Source organism: Hypanus sabinus, chromosome 19 (genome assembly GCF_030144855.1).
Source record: "Hypanus sabinus isolate sHypSab1 chromosome 19, sHypSab1.hap1, whole genome shotgun sequence".
NCBI classification, from domain to species: domain Eukaryota; kingdom Metazoa; phylum Chordata; class Chondrichthyes; order Myliobatiformes; family Dasyatidae; genus Hypanus; species Hypanus sabinus.
Window position 1 is genome coordinate 71,726,505 of NC_082724.1, and position 15,436 is coordinate 71,741,940.

Below are 15,436 nucleotides of genomic sequence, written 5' to 3' on the forward strand. Positions count from 1 at the left end.
CTCTAGATTAGATCTCACTAAAATCCTGTATATATTCTTTCTCGTGTACACAATAAAGCTGAATGTATTATTTGCCTCAACAGGTGCTGGCATTCAGTTACTGGTGTACAAGGACACAGAGGACTTATTGTACTTTCCCTTTCCCTAATCTATCACCATTCAGATAATATTGTGTCTTTTTTTCTTTCTCATCAAAGTGAAGAACCTCCCATTTCTCCATGTGGAACTGCATCCACCATACATTTGCCTATTCACCCAATTTATCTAAATCACTTTGAAGCCTCTTTGCATCTCCTCACAGATCACACTATTGGCTTCTGATATTTTTGATCCAAGGTTCTTTCAGAAGTCAAGAAAGAGGCACAAACCTGGTGCTTCATGATCATTTTATTAAGTGTGATTAGAATAAAGGAAGTCGGAAACGTAGACCTGAAGAAGTCTTGTAGCTAAGAACAATTACCAGAACTAAAAACTAAGCTTGGCAGGGCAATCTGTTCTCCCTTTTTATAACATAGATAAGAAACTTAACAATCAAATTTATAGCAACATGCACACAATGCTGGTGGAATGCAGCACGCCAGGCAGCACCTATAGAGAGAAGCACTGTCGACGTTTCAGGCCGAGACCCTTCGTCAGGACTAACTGAAAGGAAAGATAGTAAAACAGATAAGAGTTTAGCAATCGGATAGCCCCAAGAAGCTTACAGAAGAAGATAGAACTGTAATTACTATGGGACAGATTGAAGAATTGCCTATACATACTGTGACTACTAGGAAACATACTAAACAGTTACATGTATGTAGGTACTTACATAAAATATTAGTAGGCATAAATTGTTAAATTGGAAAGAAAGTACGAATTATACCTCCTAATCGGGGTGGTATCACCCTCCCCAAGGGGGCAGTTGCATGTCCTAAGGGGGTATTAGAGTAAATAGAAGTTATTGGGATGTGTTCAAGATTCTTGGAAGGGGGTTTGACTCGTGGCATGGAATGACTTCATGTAATTTAACAGTTGGTAAGTCAAATACACCTTCTCAACTTTCTCTACAGATCTATAGAAAACAGGTCACACAATGATAGAGTGCTGGCCACAGCCTAACAGTGAAATGGAGCCAATCAGTGAACCTGTTAACCCCAAGGAGTCCTTTTGAGGTGTTACAAGTGAATTCTGCTTCATACATGCGGTGAAGATCCATCTTTGGGGATTATGAGACCTTATGTGATTGGTCAATTGCACTAACTGGAATGTTATAAAGGTAGCTTGCGGAACACCAGCTCTATCTCAACTAACATTCAGAATTTAATCTGAATCCTTGTCAATGTCATTTTCACTGTTGTGATCCTTTTCATTTTCACTTTGCTGTTCCTTTAGGTGCCGCTACCAGTGTCCCATCTGTGTCAGTTCACTACTGTCATCAACATCTGATAGGCATTCCCACTTGGTTTTATTTTAATTTAGCCATGTTAATGATCATAATGGATAAATACGTACAGTGCAATCTCTATGATTCTGAAGATGCTGAAGCCTTGAATTCTAATCCTGCTAAGAAACAGAAACTACAAAAAGTGTGTCAATACTTCTGGCAAGGTCCCCTACGAGAGACAACATGAAAATTGGAGGAGTTGTGGATGGAGCTGTAGGTTGTCAAAGGTTACAAGAGGATACAGACAGGATGCAAGTTGGGCAGAAAAGTGGCAGATGGAGTTCAATCCGGACAAGTGTGAGGTGATGCATTTTGGAAGGACAAACCAGAAGGCTGAGTACAGGGTTAATGGTCAATTACTTAAGAGTGTGAATGAACAGAGGGACCTTGGGATTCAAATCCATACATCCCTCAAGGTTGCTGCACAGGTTGATAGGATAGTTAAGAAGGCCTATGGGATTCTAGGCTTCATTAATAGGGGGATTGAGTTCAAGAGTAGAAAGGTCATATTGCAACTCTACAAATCTCTGGTGAGACCACACTTAGAGTATTGTGTTCAGTTCTGGTCACCTCATTATAGGAAGGATGTGGAAGCTACAGAGAGGGTGCAATGGATTGGAAAACAAGTCTTCTGAGGCAAGGTTAGAGAGCTGGGACTTTTCTCTTTGGAAAGTAGAAGGATGAGAGGGAACTTGATAGAGGCCTACAAGATTATGAGAGGCACAGATAGGATGGATAGCCAGTACCTGTTTCCCAGGGCACTAATAGCAAACACCCGAGGGCATATGTACAAAGTTAAGGGAGGGGAGACATCAGGGGTAAGTTTTTTACACAGAGGGTTGTAGGTGCCTGGAATGACTTGCCAGGCAGGGATGGTGGTGGAGGCTAAAACATTTGGAGTATTTAAGAGCCTCTTGGACAGACACATGGATGAAAGAAAAACAGAGTGTTCCGGGGTAGTGTGGGTTTAGTACTTTTTTTAAAGGAATATCTAGGTCGGCATAACATGAAGGTCTGAAGGGCCTGTACTGTGCTGCAGTATTCTAATGTCTTCTAGTGTCTTCTAATACAATGTTACATATTGGAATGCAGTTTTATTCCATTCCTGTCACATCAGCAATGCCCCATGTCTTATTTGTAATTCTGTAATGTCTATGAAGCCATGAAACCACCAAGAATGCAGGAACATTTGTGTAAAAGACACCCTGAAAAGGCTACTTATAGTATTACTCAGTTCTAGAAGATGAATGAAGCAGATGAAAAGTGTTGCACACTTGAGTCATTTGCCAAGAAATCAAAAACTGACCTTGATAGTGGTCGCATTGCTTCTTATAACATTTCCAAAATAATAGCAAAGTGTGGAAAATCTCCTACAATTGGTGAAAGATTAATAATTTCTGCTGTATCAGAAGTGCGCACCACTGTTCTCAAAGTGCTGCTACTTAAAATGTTCCTTTGATGTTTTTGTCACTGTGGTTGAATGTTTACTCAAAGTCGACAATTACTTGATAAACAAGACTGAACTTCTAAGTGGAGATGTAGCATATCTAGCAGATCTGTATCACAAAATGAACATTCTAAATATGAAACTACAGGGTGAGAATTTCAATTTAATACAGGCAAAAAGTGCAGTATCCACTTTTATCAGAAAATTGGAAATATATAAGCAAAATATTGGGAAAGGAATGTTCTCACAGTTTCCCTACATGGAAAGTATGGCAATCTCTTTCATAGATGGTGATTTGCAAGAATACTGCTTACACCTGCAATCACTGAAGAGGGATTTTCAGAATCAATTCAAGAATTTGAACAATTTGGAAATTCCAGACGTGGTGATTAACCCATTTCTTTGCAAGGTAGCAGAGCAGGATGAGAGCTTGCAAGAAGAAATTATCAAAATTCAGAATGGTGAGGAAGCAAAAATGCTTTTCAAAAATATCAGCTTTTGTGGTATTTGGCTACAGTCATATGAAGTTTCCTGGTTTTTGGAGAAGAATAAAACTGCTCTTCATTGCATTTTCATCCTCCTACCTTGTTGAGAGAGGTTTCAGTGCAGTGAACCACATACTCCAAAAAACAGAATCTGCTTGGGCATTGTTACACATTGGGACTTAAGGCTTTCGTTGGGACAACTTGAACCATTTATTTCAACGCTTGATAAAAACCAACAAACTCAAGGGTCATATTGATATCGAAGCTGCTGTACAGCGCACTATGTAAACTAGATTTAAAGACAAAAATTTAAGGTAGAATTATTTTTCTCATGTTAACATATGGTAGGTTTTTTTTACACTATGGGGGCACTGGAAAGTGTATTGTGCATAAGAGGGGCGTTGGCAGGTATGGCTGTCCACATCGAATGATCCCACGCAGCGTCAATGATATCTCACACACTTAGATCTGTTAGTTCTTTCGCAGTGTCCATTTTCTTCTTTGCATTCCTCTTCAGTGTTTCTCAGGCATACGGCTTTGTAATGTAAGGTATTCTATTTCTCCCTTTCTGATGACATGGCCCAGGAAATCAAGTTTCCTCTCATTTAATGTTATTAAATATCTTTCTGTATGGACATGTTCTCATTAGTTACCCTATCTCTATATGATATTTTCAGCATTCTTCTAAGAAACTACATTTCTGTTGTTTCTAAGTTTCTTGGAGTTCTGGTGTTACAGTCCATGTTTGCCTTGTTGTCATAGAAATGTGAATGTTGGTAAAAATGGGTTTCATTTTTTGGAAGCTGGCTTTGGCAATGGCAATTCTTCTTTTTATTTCTACTTTACTTCCAGCATCTTATGGTATAAAGCTACCAAAGTAATTAAAGCTGGTCTTTTGTTCAATCTCTTGGTTACCAATGTATAATTGGCAGTTGGGAGTATCCTGCTGTTTTGATATTACCATATTTCTGGGTTTTTTTTATGGTTGATAGTTAGACCAAAATCTGCACTTGTTCGTACTACTTTGTCTGGGAGGATTTGTAGGTCTTCTGCAGCACTTGCTATTAGGGTGGCATCATCTACATATCTTATATTGTTGATGTTAACACCCCCAAACTTTATCCCATGTAGGTCTTCTAATTCTCTGAGGATCATTTCACTATAGATATTAAATAATTCCTGTGAGGCAACACATCCTTGTCTAACTCCTCTTTGAATTTTAGTCCAACTGCTCATATTATCATCACTTTTTACTGCCGCCGTTTGGTTCCAATATAAATTTTGAAGCAGTTGTTGGTCTTTTCCATCATTGTTTAGTTTATCAAGAATTTGAAATAATTTTTCATGTTGCACTTTGTCAAAAGCTTTAGTGAAATCAAATAAATTTCATTACCATCAATGAATGCCTTAGAAATAATATCACAAATTCTAAAGGAGCAGAGTGTGGTTCAGATCACCATCCAGTAATAGCTACCATCAAAACTAAATTAGAGAAGCTGAAACGTGGGAAAAAGAGGAACAGGTATATGTTGAGAGAACTTAAAAATGATAGCATCCTTAAGCAACCATTCAAAACAGCTGTAGAAGAACAGCTCAATGAAAATGAAACAACACCTATTTGGGACAGATTTAAATATGCTATACAGCAATCAGCAGAGGAGATCATCCCAGTACAAGAAATCCAACACACCAACAAGGGGTGGATAACCCAAGAAATTCTAGATCTGATGGAACAAAGAAGGTTAGTGAAGAATAATGAAGTGCAATACAGAGAGCTAGATAGACAGATCAGACAATTGTGCAATATTGCAAAGGAAGAATGGCTGAAACAAAAATACAATGAAGTAGAAGGCCATATTAACAACAGCAAAGAAATGCAACAAGATCAGCAGATGGATCCAGACTAACAGATCCAGATAAAGTATGTGAGAGGAGGATTCAGTATATAGAGCAGCTTTTTGAAGATAATAGAGGGGAATCCCCAGGTATTAAACAGCCTAATTCTGGTCCAGCTATTAGCAAAGAAAAAATAACTAAAGCAATGAAAAGCATGAAACATGGAAAAACCACCGGACCTGATGAAATTTTGGTGGAAATGATACAAGCCCCAGAAGATCTGGGCATAGATATAGTATTCTTTTTGAACTGTTTAATGGCATATATGAGTCTGGTGTATTCCTTGATGATCTCTTGAAATCACTAAGAGGGGCATCGAACTAAAAAAGACTGGGAAACACTGAATTATACGGTCTATTCCAACAACGCCTTCCATCAGCTTCGGGTCATCTTTATATATGGAGATATTACATTTAGTTCCCTTATCCAAAAAATTGATATATGCCTATATTCTGAATAGCTAAAGACCAAGCACTGATCCTTGTGGTGCCTCACCTATCGCTGCCTTTCTCCAGAAAAAAAGACTTGCTCATTCCTTCTGTCTGTTTCCTATCTGTCAACTACTTCTTAAACCATGTCAATGTGCTGTATATTACCCTCACTCCCATGTGCTTTCATTTTGTGCATGATCCTCTGATATAAGACTTCAGCAAAAGGCATCTGAAAGTTCAAATACACCATACATTATTTATTCTACTAGTTACTAAACTTCATTAGAATTGCCAAGCATGACTTCCTTTTTATTAATCCACCCTGGCTGTCCAATCTAGTTAATCCTCTGTTATCACATATTTTATAGGAGACTGTATTGTATTTCCCACTACTGATGCAAAGATATGAAGTCTCTTGTGTTTCTGATCTTTAATTGTTTTAATCTTTCTATTTCAAATATTGGTGTTACATTTTCTATCCATGAATCTGTATAAATTGCTTGTAAGTCTAAAGAATTTTGGAAGATGACCACTGATACATCCATTATTTCCAGGACCACTTTCTTTATTACTATGGGTCATGGACTGTCAGCACTTGGGCCTTTGGCCTCATTAATTTCCTCATCTCTATTTCCTTACTAATACTGATTTCTTTCCGTCCCTCTCACTTTCTAAATTATTGGTTCCCTTCATATCCGAGGAAGTATTTCGTACACTCCTATGTGAAGACAGAACCAAACTACATGATTACGTATTCTGCTATTTTTTTCCTTCTTGGTTGTCATTTTCACCAATGTAGACTGCTGCGACCTTTATTTCTCTTAAGTAAGCTTTACCTGTAAGCTTGCTCTCCATTTTCCCTTCTAAATCTTGTTGTCCTTGTTTGCTGAGTTCTAAACTTTGTCTAATCCTTGTTCTACATATTTTTCATTCAATTTTATATGCCTACACTTTGTATAGATTAACTTCAAAACATTAGCCCTCTTTCCTGACTTATTTTTGTGCATGTATCCATTGCTGATCACCAACAGTCCATGTAGTAAAGATCTTAATTGTAACATGGCCAACTCATGCCCTGGATTCTCATAGTTTTCTTTGTTCACATTCATGGACCTAGTTCCTCATTTTAGTACTTCACTACTGATGAAGTTTATCATGTTGTGATTACTCTTCTGTAAAGGACCCCAAAACAAAGTAATCAATTATTCTTCACATGATACTCTCCACTTCTCCAATCTCTTTCTACCTTGGACAAATAATTATGTCTACAATAAAGACTTAATCAAATACACATAACACCAGTCCCAATAATTGCTGGTTTAGAACATTCTTATCTGGAGCAATGAATGTAAAATCCCAATGTTGACTGTCCTGATGACAAATGAAAAAGATAATGTTCGTTATTTTAGGAAACTTGATGTCCTTATTCACCATGAGAATGAAAGTTAATTTATTTCATTAAAAAGACCAGACTATTAAAATTGAGAACTTAAAGTAATTGACATATTTAAAAAAAGGAAAACCTCAGGGCTTTGATCTGCAAGTCAGTTCAAGTTAGTTAGCCAAAATGAATGTTAATGTATCCCAATGGTAAAAAAAATAATTTGATGGTTAACCTACATTTTCTCATATTATATTAATAAGCAAATGAAATTGCGATGATGATTGCTTCAGAATTACTGTAGACAGAAATTGGAGTCATATATTCAATTCCTGGCAGATGAAAATAATATATTCACAAAATAATATTCATAGTAACATTTCAGTGACTGGGTATATGTACTGTGTATTCATCATCTTTCAGCTTCAGTGGCACTTGTTTCTTCTATTTAATAAAAGTTTACTTTTTATTTCTAGGAAACTGGTTGAAATCATCCCGTTCCACAAGAATGAGAGAGAAACGTGCAGATTTTTCTGTGGGCCATGTTGGAGGAAGAATGGTTGCAGCTGGAGGTCTAGGTAATATTACTGCGAGGGAAGGGGAGGGATAGCCATGACTTTCCCTCTAGTATGTGAGAGCATATTTGATGAACTGTCACTGTAATTCACCCCTAAGTTAACATGCCTAAAGGGAAAGGTACGTAAAGAATTTGCAGGCAAAACGAATTCAGGAAAATAGAAATGACGGACAACAATTTTAAACATAAAAATCCCAATAGAAAAGAAGAAATATAAATGGCAATTGAATATGAATTGGGCAAGCTATTGGCTGTATATCATATAATGATATACACTCAGTGGCCACTTTATAAGATATACCAGCTCATTAGGGGAGCAGGCAGGAGATTTTGTGGACGTGAGGACACCTGCATGGTTTGTTGCTTCCCGGGTGCCAGGGTCCGGGATGTCTCTGACCGGGTGCATGTCATCCTGGTATGAAAGGGAAAGCAACCAGAAATTGTGATACATGTTGGTACCAACAACATAGGCAGGAAGAGGGATGAGGTCCTGAAGTGTGAGTTTCGGGAACTAGGCAGAAGGCTGAAGAACAGGACCTCAAGGGTGGCGTTCTCAGGATTGCTGCCAGTGCCACGTGATAGTGATGGTAAGAATTGGAGGCGATGACAGTTGAATGTGTGGCTGAGGAGTTGGTGCAGGGGGCAGGGTTTTAGAATTTTGGATCATTGCGATCGCTTCTGGGGAAGGTGGGACCTGTACAGATTGGATGGGTTGCACCTGAACTCGAGGGGGAGCAATATCCTTGCTGGTAGGTTTGCTAGCATGGTTCGGGAGGGTTTAAACTAATTTGCAAGGGGGATGGGACCTGGAGCGATAGAGCAGTGAAAGAAGTGCATGGAGTAAAGCCAGATCTAACATATAGAGAGGCTTTGAGGAAAGAGAAGCAGAATAAGGGGTGTAAAGGTAGTAAAATAGAAGGGCTAAAGTGTGTGTACTTCAATGCAAGAAGCATCAGGAACAAAGGTGATGAACTGAGAGCTTGGATACATACATGGAATTATGATGTAGTGGCCATTACGGAGACTTGGCTGGTACCAGGGCAGGAATGGATTCTCAATATTCCTGGATTTCAGTGCTTTAAAAGGGATTGAGATGGGGGGGAAAGGGGGAGGAAGGTGGAATTACTGGTCAGGGATACTATTACAGCTACAGAAAGGGTGGGTAATGTAGCAGGATCCTCTTTTGAGTCAGTATGGGTGGAAGTCAGGAACAGGAAGGGAGCAGTTACTCTACTGGGGGTATCCTATAGGCTCCCTGGTAGCAGCAGAGATACCGAGGAGCAGATTGGGAGGCAGATTTTGGAAAGGTGCAAAAATAACAGGGTTATTATCATGGGTGACTTTAACTTCCCTAATATTGATTGGCACCCGATTAGTTCCAATGGATTAGACAGGGCAGAGTTTGTTAAGTGTGTCCAGGATAGATTCCTGTCACAGTATGCTGACAGGCCAACTAGGGGGGAATGCCATACTAGATCTAGTATTAGGTAACGAACTGGGTCAGGTCACAGATCTGTCAGTGGGTGAGCATCTGGGGGACAGTGATTACCCCTCCCTGGCCTTTAGCATTATCATGGAAAAGGATAGAATCAGAGAGGACAGGAAAATTTTTAATTGGGGAAGGGCAAATTATGAGGCTATAAGGCTAGAACTTGCGGGTGTGAATTGGGATGATGTTTTTGCAGGGAAATGTACTATGGACATGTGGTCGATGTTTAAGGATCTCTTGCAGGATGTTAGGGATAAATTTGTCTGGGTGAGGAAGATAAAGAATGGTAGGGTGAAGGAACCATGGGTGACAAGTGAAGTGGAAGAAGGCAGCATACATGAGGTTTAGGAAGCAAGGATCAGATGGGTCTATTGAGGAATATAGGGGAGCAAGAAAGGAGCTTAAGAAGGGGCTGAGAAGAGCAAGAAGGGGGTCATGAGAAGGCCTTGGTGAGTAGGATAAAGGAAAACCCCAAGGCATTCTTCAATTATGTGAAGAACAAAAGGATGACAGGAGGGAAGGTAGGACCGATTAGAGATAAAAGTGGGAAGATGTGCCTGGAGGCTGTGGAAGTGAGCAAGGTCCTCAATGAATACTTCTCTTCGGTATTCACCAATGAGAGGGAACTTGATGACGGTGAGGACAATAGAGTGAGGTTATTGTTCTGGAACATGTTGATATTAAGGGGGAAAGCTGTTGGAAAAGATTCTTAGAGATAGGATCTATGGGCATTTAGAGAATCATGGTCTGATCAGGGACAGTCAGCATGGCTTTGTGAAGGGCAGATCATGTCTAACAAGCCTGATAGAGTTCTTTGAGGAGGTTGAAGATTGCAGAGAGACATTGATAGGATGCAGAAGTGGGCTGAGAAGTGGCAGATGGAGTTCAACCCGGAGAAGTGTGAGGTGGTACACTTTTGAAGGACAAACTCCAAGGCAGAGCACAAAGTAAATGGCAGGATACTTGGTAGTGTGGAGGAGCAGAGGAATCTGGGGGAACATGTCCACAGATCCCTGAAAGTTACCTCACAGGTAGATAGGGTATTTAGGAAAGCTTATGGGGTGTTAGCTTTCATAAGTCAAAGGATAGAGTTTAAGAGACGTGATGTAATGATGCAGCTCTATAAAACTCTAGTTGGGCCACACTTGGAGTACTGTGTCCAGTTCTGGTCACCTCACTATAGGAAGGATGTGGAAGCATTGGAAAGGGTACAGAGGAGATTTACCAGGATGTTGCCTGATTTAGAGAGTATGGATTATGATCAGAGATTAAGGGAGCTAGGGCTTTACTCTTTGGAGAGAAGGAGGATGAGAGGAGACATGATAGAGGTGTACAAAATATTAAGAGGAATAGACAGAATGGACAGCCAGCGCCTCTTCCCCAGGGCACCTCTGCTCAGTACAAGAGGACATGGCTTTAAGGTAAGGGGTGGAAAGTTCAAGGGGGATATTAAAGGAAGGTTTTTCACTCAGAGAGTGGTTGGTGCGTGGAATGCACTGCCTGAGTCAGTGGTGGAGGTAGATACACTAGTGAAGCTTAAGAGACTACTAGACAGGTATATGGAGGAATTTAAAGTGGGGGGTTATATGGGAGGCAGGGTTTAAGGGTCGGCATAACATTGTGGGCTGAAGGGCCTGTAATGTGCTGTACTATTCTATGTTCTATGTTAATGTGTGTATGCAATCAGACAATTTGTGGCAGCAACTCAATGCATAAAAGCATACAGACATGGTCAAGTGGTTCAGTTGTTATTCAGACCAAAGATTAGAATGAGGAAGCAAGGTGATCAAAGTGACTTCGACATTTGGTGCCAGACAGGGTGGTTAGAGTATCTCAGAAACTGCTGGGATTTTCACACACAACAGTGTCTAGAGTTTACAGAGATTGATGTGAAAACAATAAACCTTGGTGAGTGACAGTCTTGTGGGTGAAAATGCCTTGTTAATGAGAGAGGTCAGAGGAAAATGGCCAGGCTGCTTCAAGCAGGCAGGTAGGTGTCAGTAACTCAAATAACCATGCATTACATCTGTGGTGTGCAGAAGAGCATCTCTGAATGCACAACACATCGAACCTTGAAGTGGATGGGCTACAGCAGCAGAAGAGCACGAACATACAGAAGGTACCTAATAAAGTGGCCACTGAATGTAAATGTTAGGGATGCTCAGCAGTTCAGGAAGTTTTTGGCAAGAGAAGCAGAATTAATGTATTGGGTCCATAGTCATATGTATCAACTCTCAAGGCTGTCACTGAGGAAAGAGTTATGGTTGCAAAAGTATAAGTTTGGTAGCTGTAGTGTCCTCAGTGTGCCCACATGATTCCACCAGACAACTGAGTACTGTAGTGTAACGTGCCTTCTTCGTACGATATGACAGTCCAGAAGAGTTCAAACTCTCAATGTGTAAACATCTTAAGTGCTTGTAGTATGTTTGTGTTCAGCGCCTCAAAGCATTTGAAAAGATGCGTTTCTGAAGATGATCAGTGTTTCAATGCATTTGTGAAAGACAAGAAACAAAGCAAAAGGCAATGAAGGTAAAAGAGGCAGAGAGAAATCCCTTCAGAGAGAAGACATGAATATCTTCCAAGTTACCATTTCTGGAAGAGATATAGCAGTGAAGTAACAGAATACAGAAATCATCAGGATGTATCCGTGGAGAAGGAAAATTTTGGGCTGACAACCTCTCATGCATCTCAATTGATATACTGAATACTGGAAGGGAATATTTCCTGGTCATCAAAATCAAATCTGGAAAGTTGACAGTCTCCCACACATCTCAATTAATATACTGAATACTGAAAGAAATGTCTCCAGGTCATCAAGATTATATTTGGAAAGCGAGGTGCTATAATGAGAAGAGGAGTTTAATTCTGATCCCTTTAGGATATTATGAATATTTGCTATTTTCTACTCAGATAGTTTAGCAACAGCTAACAGGGAGATTATCCAGAGAGTGATATGTAGCTCCAAAGGGATTTAGAGAATCTGAATATCTTTAATACCAAGCCCAGTGTCAGTCTGCCAATGATATGGAGCAAGACTTACGAGGGGGATGTAAGAAGCTTTTTTTTAAAGAAGAGAACAGTATGATACAAATCTCAGAGTCAATAGGTTGGGGAAATTGAATGATTCAAGGATTTCAAAAGGGCATTAGTACAAGAGAGAATAATTTATAGGGTTATAAAGAAAAACGGTACAAACAAATTTTGTTTTTCAGTGTACTGGCATCAAGAAGAGAACTGGTAAAGTTTCATTGGCTCAGAGGCAAGAAAATGTAATTCGTGTTTCATTTTAAAGAAAGGGGGCAAAACACAATTAATAGTGTAATTGAACAGACATAAATGACAGTTAAGATAATAGAAACTCTTGTAAGAAGGCTGAAAGAAAGCCTGTGCATGATATCACTATGAACATTCTCCAAATTGAAGATACCACCAGTGGTCAAATTTTTGCCTGGGAGGATAGTTTGGTTCCATGAGAATTGTTAGCTTAGCCCATAAGACATAGAAGCAAATTAGACCTCCGGCCTATAGAGTCTACTTTGCCATTCCATCAGGCTGATTTATTATCCCCCTCAATCCCATTCTCCTGCCTTCTCCCCATAACCTTTGACACTCTGACTAATCAGGAACCTATCAAACTCCTCCGCCTTAACTATACTCAACAACTTTGCCTCCAGAGTCACCTATAGCAATGAATTCCACAGGTTCACTATCCTTTGGCTAAAGAAATTGCTCCTCATGTCTCTTCTAAATGGACACTGTTCTGTTCTGTAGCTCTGCCCTCTGATCTAAGACTCACACACTATAAGAAAAATCCTCTTCACATCCACTCTGTCAAGGTGTTTCAATATTCAATAGGTTTCATTGAGATCCCCCCTCATTCTTCTAAACTCCAGTGAGTACAGGCCCAGAGCCATCAAATGCATCTCATATGTTATCTCTTTCATTCCTGGGATCATTCTTGCAAACCTCCTCTGACTCTCCCCAACGCTAGTACATCTTTTCGTACATAAGGGGGCCAAAGCTGCTGACAATACTTCAAGTGCGGTCTGACTAGAGCTTTATAAAGCCTCAGCATGACATCCTTGCTGTTATATTCTAGTCCTCTTGAAATGAATGCTTCTTAAACTCTAAATGACTTTTTTTTTTAGTTTATTCCCAGGATCTGGTAATGTTAGTATAAATCTGCTCCATCTCAAGGATGTCCAACTTAGATACAGCCCATATATACAAACAACCATCTGGGAGATCAGCATAACAGCTTTGCCAGCTGCTGGCACCTTCTGCCTGGTGGAAACTCAGTTCACAGCCAGATGCCCGTCTGATTTACAAACCCTGTCATAATATGGAATAAGAAACAAGTGCAGGGGTAGAGAGAGTTCAGTCCCTAGTACCTGTTCTATCGTTCAGTCAGATCCTGGTTGACCTTCAGCATCATGCTCTTGTACTAATCACAGAAATCCCTTAATATCCAAAAACCTACATATTGTCCAATTCTAATTGTCTCTGGACAGGTGCTTTTCTGGGCCATTTCTGAAAAGCATAAGAATCAATCACATTGATGGCTTTTGAGTCATGTACGCTCAGTGGCCACTTTATTAGGTACACCTGCACACCCACTTGTTAGTATAAAATCTAATCAGTCACCCATGTGGAAGCAGCTCAATGCATTAAAGCACACAGGCCTAGTCAAGAGGTTCAGTTGTTGTTTAAGCCAATCATCAAAATGGGGAAGAATTGGGCCTTTGACTGTGGAATGATTTTGATGCCAAACAGGGTGTTTGAATACCAGAAACACCTCTAATCTTCTGAGATTCTCCAGAGTCACTGCTTCACTCAGAGGGGAATGCAGTATGAAACAAACTGTCAGAGGAAGTGGTGGATGCGGGTCTGATTGCAATGTTTAAGCAAAGTTTGATTAGGTACATAACGGGAGGGAAAGGGAGGGCTATAGTACAAGTATGGTTGGATGGGACTGGGCAGGGTAACAGCTCAGCATGGACTAGACAGACCAAAGACCGTTTTCAATGTGACTCAACAACTCATGCTTACCTGTACAATGCAGAAATACCAGTGTCAAAGTTTGCACCATCTTTGTTTGAAACTGCCATTAGTTTGCTTTAGCATTCGACCTTGCAATTCAGTTTATCTCATCCTCGGTTAGAAATGTAAATAAAATGTTCTGAGTGAGAAAAGTAAGAATGCAGAGATTCATTTAGTCACTTTGGGGAGTTGGTTTGAATTGTACTCAGGTCAAGCCTTTGGGAAAACAAAGTCATTCACCCATTACGCAACGAGCAAAAAATCCCTTCTGCATCCATGAAAGCTTAGTTTATTTATGTTCAATATGTGCTGGCATGTCTGCCACCTCTTGAACTGACATCTAACAGATCCCAGTGATGTTCAGCACTGAGGTGCAGCTTTATTTCTTCAGATGGTCTCTTGGCAATGTCACACATCCCAGCACAAGTTCCCACAACCTTTGCTAAAGAAAGGGTCAGGAACTCTATTGATGATAAACACAAAGTACTATTTGTACTGTTGCTGGTGATTCAAAATAACAAAAATGTTTGCAATAGTACTTTCTGAAAGTACAAGGCCTGGATTCTTCTCTTTGTTCAGGCTTCCAGCAAATGTCAGGTAGAAGAGTTGGGGGATTACTGGTTTCGGGTGGCCCAATCTAATCCCTCTGTGATTATGGTCCATGTTCCTTTCTCAAAGGTCATTAGGTTTTCAGGGCAGAGATTCTGCAGATGCTGAAAATGCAATCTAATACACAAATACAGGAGGAATTCAACTGCAGAGCCCAAGGAAGGTCTCAATCCAAAGTGTCAACTGTTACCTCCCCTCTGTGCATCTGCCTGACCTGCTGAGTTCCTCCAGGATTTTGTGTATCGCCCAGTGTTATACATAGACTTCAATGAAAGACCTTGCATGGAAGGGATACCCATGCATTTTGACACTGAATAACTTATAGGAAAGGCTGTAAATTGATCAACTTGTTATTGGTAATTATTTTATTGTCACATGTAATGTTATACAGTGGAAAGCTTTTTTTGCATTCTAGCTATACAAGTCATTCCATACATACTGTAGGTACATCAATGGAGTAAACAGAATGTGGAATGTAGTGTCATCAAACTCTTTCTGCTCTCTCTTCAGAGAGCATCCAGTGCAAGTAGGCAAATACAGTGCAAGAGCCACAGCGAGGTAGAGCTCATCTGTTAGCCTGTGACAGGTCTGATAACAGTCAGGTAGAAAGTGTCCTTGAGCCAAGAGTGAGCACTTCATGGTCTATAGCCTAACT

General features: G+C 40.0%; 1 protein-coding gene across 3 annotated transcripts in view; it reads left to right on the top strand.

Moving 5' to 3' along the window:
* The window catches only part of LOC132378043 (kelch domain-containing protein 8B-like), a 179,215-nt gene that overhangs the window by 113,688 nt on the left and 50,091 nt on the right, over positions 1 to 15,436 (top strand). For all 3 annotated transcript variants that reach the window (XM_059944687.1, XM_059944691.1, XM_059944688.1), the window contains exon 4: positions 7,543 to 7,644. In XM_059944687.1, the coding sequence (XP_059800670.1) occupies positions 7,543 to 7,644 (102 nt within the window). The remainder of the gene's footprint in view (positions 1 to 7,542; positions 7,645 to 15,436) is intronic.